The 7,007-nt window shown below is 42.4% G+C and overlaps 1 protein-coding gene across 1 annotated transcript; it reads right to left on the bottom strand.

The window, feature by feature from the left end:
- Nucleotides 1-1,338: 1,338 nt before the first annotated feature.
- LOC120572938 (early growth response protein 1-B) lies at nt 1,339-5,132 on the bottom strand. The gene is made up of 2 exons (XM_039822485.1): nt 4,790-5,132; nt 1,339-4,530 (listed from the first exon to the last, which is right to left on the bottom strand). Exons 1-2 carry the CDS (start codon nt 4,944-4,946, stop codon nt 3,200-3,202), a joined length of 1,488 nt encoding a protein of 495 aa, XP_039678419.1. The 5' UTR covers nt 4,947-5,132; the 3' UTR covers nt 1,339-3,199.
- Between the last annotated feature and the right edge of the window lie 1,875 nt (nt 5,133-7,007).

Below are 7,007 nucleotides of genomic sequence, written 5' to 3' on the forward strand. Positions count from 1 at the left end.
CCTGAGCCAAAGTACTCATTTGGTACAGCAGATAACTAGTCCAATTGATTTATCCAGAAGCAATCCTACATTAAGCGATAAATTGGATGAGACAATGAAGAAGGAAAATCACATCTGTTTATGGTTTTCATATGGAATATGTTAGTCACACACAGGCAATAACCCCTCCCCCACAGTCCTAATGTTAACATGTTTGCATTAGTAACATCCTGGCAAGTATTTAATGGACTTGATGTGCTACCATTTACAGCAGAGGTCTGCGTTCTGAGAAATCATGGTTCTCAGTGGTGGTCATGTGCCCTCTCTGCACAATTACTTAATGGCTTCAGCAATTACGCATATCTACAGGAGTAAAAAACATAAATGTCAGTCAGTGGAAAATAACAGATTTATGTCTTTAGTCTGCAGCAGAGCATGAGTTAGGATGGTTTATGACATGGTTAACGTATCCAATAAAGACAATGCAGCTGAAGCCGTATGCACATGCTGTAGATATATCAAGGACCATTTACAGTATGCAAATGTGAATTTGAGCTTCCAAATGCACAAATGCAGAAATTCCATCACTGGCCAGAGTTCAATAACTCTTCAGTCTTCAAGTGTCTAGATAATGGTCACTGTGACTGCACATCACTGCAATTCAAAACCCCAACTATCCATCACTGTACAATGTTTGACACTAAAACAACATGGATAAGGGAGTGCGTGTTGATGCCCGTTGGGCCCTGTGCTATTGTAAGTGATGATGAGTGATGGACAGGAGAGGATGGGTGCATACTATTCACAGTGCTCCATGTGGCAGCTTGCATTTTCACACTGGTACAGTATGTTTGTCAGCTACAGACAACGCAGGCACTTACGCACTGCCGTGGGCAAGCAAAGTAGTGTTCTGCCAGCCGACAGCGTCATGGGCACATGCATGTCCTACCTACCACAGCGGAGTCCCTGGCCTGCATGGTTTGCAATGACAGATTGTAAGATCTTGGCATCCTATAAAGATGCACAGGGCACCATTTTAAGTATAGACGTGCCGTCTTCTCCCCCAAATCTCTATAAGTCACATTTGCTTACGTTAAACATTACTTGTGCTATGCTCAAAGTGCTGAAAATTGTACCACTTCACGTGAAAAATCCCACACTGTCACAAAAAGAAATGGCTTGCACCACCCTTTTTATTCTAGTAGAGAGGTATTAAGGCACCATTAACTGCATTTACAAGAATGCACAGGCAGTTTTGACAAGAGGAGAATTCAGTACCAGCATTTGAAAAAACTACATGATAATAGACCATAATCACGTTCAGCAATTGAGTGGAAATTAATATCCTTTTATTGCAAAAATGGATGAGTGAATGAACAAAGGAATGAATGAATTGAGAGCATCAGATCATCTCACTGACATGGCAAGAAAATGTCCTGTTAAACAAGTTTCCTGTAGAGATTACCATGGCGCCCATGGTGTTCATCTCTACATTTAGAACACGAGAAACATGGTCTTTGAAGTCGAGGGGATTCAGAATCACAGCGTTGAGTAATAGGGTTTCACTTTAATGTGTTTGAGTCAAAAGCCTTGTGAGTCACAGGGCAGAACTGTGATGTCTAATGTTAGGGCTACAGTGTGGTGCCACATGTGGACTGTTACAATGTCTATTTTGGGAGGGGATACACTCATCTGAGTGATCTGATTGGGTGGGGGATGGGGGGTCTCAATGCCGTATGAAACAGATTGGGCAAAGTGAGAAAGGGGAAATAGTCATTTTGATTATTCTAAACCATGCACAAGAAACTTGTTGCTTCCAGAAAATGTTTATTTTGTTCATAAACTTTTCATAAAAATAACAACATCAATATTAATTTAACGTATAGTAGAAACTGTGTATGTACAAAATCTTTACTTGAACAGTTAATATAACTTAAGGCGAGTTCAATTACTTATTTGCAGTACCCCGTTGGTGACAATTTCACCAACACTTAACTTTTATTTTTTGCTAAAATGAACATTTCAGCATACAGTATATCCAGCAAAATATACCAGGTGTCAAAACCCTTTCATGGTAAAGTCCAAGATAAAGTCCACAAAAACTCGCAGCAATGTGTGCTACCTGATTACTCAAAAGCAATGTTTAAATGATTTGCTAGTCATTTCTAGCTTGATTAAACATACTTCTGTACATACTGTAAAATCATTTTTGTTGAAAAGCCGTACCACTACTAGTGTACATACTGGTCCTTTTTAATAGATCAGCTGTTCAATTAAATAACTCTTATCATACCAACAAAGGGATGAAGTGCGAAAAATGTTCTGATATCAAATTGTAAGATTTAAAATATTGTGTTACTAAACAGTAGCCCTCGGAAACCAAGACATTATTAATGATTTAGAATACATTTCACCTTGATAAATGACGCTCAAATGCGATAAATGTAAAATATACAGTTAGCTATAAAAATACAAAGAAGTACAGTAATACAAATATATTTATTTCCCATTTATGATATATCTTTCACAATTGTAATAATCCAAACAATTGTAACACAACACAAAGACCAATGACAAAAAACACTGACAGCCAAATGATAAGAAGTTAAACAAACACTAAATTTGATCAAAGATGGACAGCTTTATGGTCAAAGCCATAAATATGTTAGCCTACATTCATGTCAATAATCCTCCCTGTGGAGTGAAGGAGTACCTTGACAGTGGTTGATATTCCGCTTAAAGGAAAGAAAACACTGACATAAACATGCATTTTAAGAAACATAGTCCAAACCATTGCTCTAAGAATGCTAAAAGCAGAAAATAAGAATCTTAAATGGAGATATTAATAATCTGTAAGTGCAATCCATCCAGGCTCAGAGGCATGGAGGTTGGAGCTGTCCAGATGAAGAGGTGCTGAACAGCAGTCATGCAATGCCGCAGCAGAGATGTTTGGCTCTACTGACAGTAACAGCAACAAGTCACTGCTGATCTGTTTACCGACTTTTACAACTTATGCATCTTTGCATAAAGTCAGCAGCATCAGCAGCAGGCAATAAGGCCGAAGCAGACCTCTCTCTTCCTTTCTGCTCCTAAAAAAACGTCTTGTGCCAGGCATTGGCTTGCCAGTCAAACTAACTCAGACATATAATTGTAGTTGGCTGGCTTATCTTCCAAGACGGAAAGATCCTAATGTTGTATGTGTGGACACATAGCTTTGTCTTCAAATTCCCTCGGGAAGAGTGAAAGTCCACGCACCGGTGGTCACCTGTGGCTTTATTTCCATTTTCTCCTTCTGTTTCAGGTGTACACGTCCGTGCCGTTTCCTCTCGTCGCTCCGGGCGAACCGTTTGCCGCAGACGTCGCAGGAAAACGGCTTCTCTCCGGTGTGAGTCCTGGTGTGGGTGGTAAGGTGATCGCTACGGCTGAAACTGCGCAAACAGATGCGGCACTGGAAAGGTTTGTGGCCAGTGTGGATGCGGATGTGTCGGTTGAGCTCATCCGATCGGGAGAAGCGCCGGTCGCAGCTCTCCATGGGGCAGGTGAAGGGTTTCTCTTTGGCTGGGCCGTGAGAGGCGGCGGGGCTCTTCCTGGCCCTGGGGGGTTTCGTCGCGCGGGTGGTGTAACTTTGGGCGAAAGAATCTGGCAACAAGGAAGAATACAGGATGGAGTCTATGGTGCTCGGTAAAGCTGGTGATGTGTATAAGGAATCACACTGATTAGATGGCTGTGGAGGTTCGGGGAAGGGTTTCAGGTTAGAGGAGAGGCCCATCGGAGGTGGTGGGAGGTAATTATTGTACAGGGGGCTGGAGTAACTCTGAGAACAGGTATCAGAGAAACATGGTTCCTGTTTGATACCTCCCTCCACTTTAAACTCCATCTCTGGGTTGGGACACATTGGGGGGAATGTGTCTAAGAGTTCCTTAACGTCCATCTGCTGGTCAGGGGGGAAATCGCTTGACATTGGGAAGGTTTCTATCTGGAAACTCGTCTCCAAACAGCCAGATTTGTTAAATGTTCCCCACTCGTAGCAGCTGCTTTCAAATTCATTCTTGACCACGACAGGGAAAGAAGCAGCCTCTGACTTTGGTTCATCCTTCTCCTGGTTTGAAGCTCGGGAGGAGCCGAAGCTCAGCTGGGAAGTGGACGGGTCTTGGCCCTGGCCGCCGGCCTGATCATCAGCATACCTCGGGCACGTCTGATCTGGAGAGTATACAGGGGGGGTAGGTCCGGAGCAGGTGTAGGATTGCCTCTTGACGCCGGGGTCTCCAAAATTGCCATTGCTGCTGTCCATCGGAGCAGGCGATGGATAAGTTCCCCGACTGTTGCCGCTGTGTTGCACTTCTGAAAGTGGCAGTGTGGATATACCCACAATCTCAGTGATCATATTGAGAAGTGTTTCGGTGCTGCACGGCGCTCCCTGAGATGCCTCAACATAGAAACTGCCAGAGTAGGCGAGCGAGGAGGGGGTGTAGGTGTCTTTTGGACACTCGCAGGGGTTAAAAGCAAATTCCGAGTTGGAGGCTTCGGTTTTGAGGGTTGCAGGGGTTCCTTCTGTTGAATTAGCAAGAGAGAAAACTTTGTCATCGCGAGTGTTTTATATTTCAGAATTAGTGCAAATTAAAACGAGGAAGAAAAATCAGTGTTACATAAACATTCATGCGTATTTTGGCACAGAAATGCCTTGATAAGATCCCTTGATATACACGGCTGCACTGAGAGAGTTATCTATCCCTGTGGTACCATTGCTATTTAACACATTTAAATTACCATGCATGCACATTTTATCGACTGTGCAAAGATGCGAACTCACCGTGGCCAAACTGGGCAGGTACCCCCCGCTCTGCATCGACATACACCTCTTGGTTATCTTTCCGCACGCTGTTTTCCATTCCCAGGGAAGAACTGTTGCAATTCTCAAACTGAGGGTAAAAAGAATCTTTCGCATTCAAATCCATATTGTTCAACATTCTGATGCACTTAGAAGTCCGTCTTTCCCAGTGAAAAAGGTAAAAATGTAAAACAAATTATGCAGGTGAATGTTTTCTTTCAACTCCCCCTTTTGATGGTTTTCAACAAATGATCCAAAGTGGTATGTGTCAAAAGGTGTAAAAAGCAATTAAAGGTATTCCTTTTCGTCTCTGCTCCTCGGTAGGTATTTGCTTGCTGTGGATTTCACATCAGCGACTTCCCCTCTCTCTCCTTATATACACATTGGCAGCTCCCTCGGCCCTCCTCCCCATTCATCAGCTCCAGTGAGAGGATTCCCCGCTGCGTGTAAACTTCATGCCCATATATGGACAGAGGATGTGACGGAGTCCTCCCTCCCCTAATCCTCCCTCCTCCTGTACTGGAGAGATGGAGTCTGACGTTGCAACAAGTGGCAGCAACTGGTGAACCGTTGTAATGATGGTATTTCTTTCCACAGTAAAGACTTATCATTTCAGTGAAACGAATATTAAAGTAAAGACGGTCTCGTTTCTCTTGGTATTACCCTCCACCTCTCAGAATAACACGGAGGTCTCAAACGGCGTAGGTATCCGCCGATTTAGTTTTAACCGTCCTCTCATGGTATGAGAGGTAAGACATGGTAGAAAAGTGGACAGCAGCGCCGTTTGACTGACTTGATCATTCACAGGAGGGGATTTTTGGAGGTAAGAAGCCATGCAGCCGCCAGTTCAGAGGGGGCTTACTGGGAGGTAACGTAACGAGTAATGTGACTTATATACTCTCAGGGAGTCTGGAATAAGAATAGGGAAAAAGGTGGCAGACAATGTCATCATCTTCGAATATTCCAGGATATGCTTGAAGGATATAATACTCAGGATATAGTGTTGATGTGGTATATAAAAGAGTAAAGCAACAAACTAAAGGACGATTAATAGACTAAAACTCCGAGAACCTGAACAGATAATAAGATATTATCCTAAGTCTGAGTCTGCCAGGCTGTCTTTGAAGTAAACACTACTAATGAATTACTTCGTTTTAAAGACCAATACAAAAACAACCCTGCAGTCCAGTTTAACTAATTTCTCCCCTGACATCCTCCCTATCCGCCTCATATCTGGGCCAGACTGCATGGCCTACATGTTTTCTAGCAGTTGAACTCTTCCTGGCAGTCCACCTTTTTAATTTACTTTCACAAAATGCTCTCCCTCTCTTGTGGTCGCTGGAAATTGTGGTCGCTTAAACCATCAGGGCGAATAACTGCAAAGCCCAGTCTAAACGAACCCCTGGCCTTTAAAAGCATTGAAGGGAGTCGATAACACCCCTGAGGTGTTCAGTAGTTGAACCCAACTGTTCACATGACATTTCAACCCCCAAAGCATTTTTTTTCTTCTGTTTTCTGTTGCCGGGTGCACTCCGTGGTCACACTTCCTGTTACAAAAAGTCGATACTCTTTTATAGGATGTTGCAGTCTGTAGCAGACCTCTGGCACCGGTTGGAAGTTCAGGACCACGGATAGCGACGCTGCAGCAGCATTCCGCCACACATGAACCAGCAGCACACAAACACTTTACACTTTCACTTTATACTCAATGGTTCCTGTGGTTCTGAATTCATATGAATGGCGTTCTTTTAGTATAAAATCAACCCAATCAGACTATGAAAAAAAGTAAATGCTTACACAATGATTTTATATTAATTCTATATTGTTTATATGTATGTAATGATTTTAGTGTTTTTAGTTATACCAATGATGCAAGACACACACAGCCCCAAAAAATAAATATTCTACTTGAGTATTTCCATTTTCTATTTGCTACTTTATACTTAAATTCCACTACATTTCTGAATGTAATATTGTACCATTTACTCCATTACATAAGAGCTTCAAAATATGTAAATGTAAAATATGCTGCATTTTTATGGATAAAAACCCGGAAACAATTAGCTCCACCATGACTAATTACAACCTTAAAGTACTGCTCAGATGTTAATGTATGAAAGACAGGAGCCATTTTGCACAATGTCTTACTTTTGATACTTTAAATGCATGACTTTTACTTGCGATGGCGTTTTTAGTGTGG

Source organism: Perca fluviatilis, chromosome 1, assembly GCF_010015445.1.
Source record: "Perca fluviatilis chromosome 1, GENO_Pfluv_1.0, whole genome shotgun sequence".
Lineage (NCBI taxonomy): Eukaryota > Metazoa > Chordata > Actinopteri > Perciformes > Percidae > Perca > Perca fluviatilis.

Coding starts and splice junctions, on each gene's coding strand:
- LOC120572938 (XM_039822485.1), bottom strand. CDS start 4,946: ATGTTGAACAATATGGATTTGAATGCGAAAGATTCTTTTTACCCTCAG. Junction 4,531..4,789: donor ACCTGCCCAGTTTGGCCACG/GTGAGTTCGCAT, acceptor CTAATTCAACAG/AAGGAACCCCTGCAACCCTC.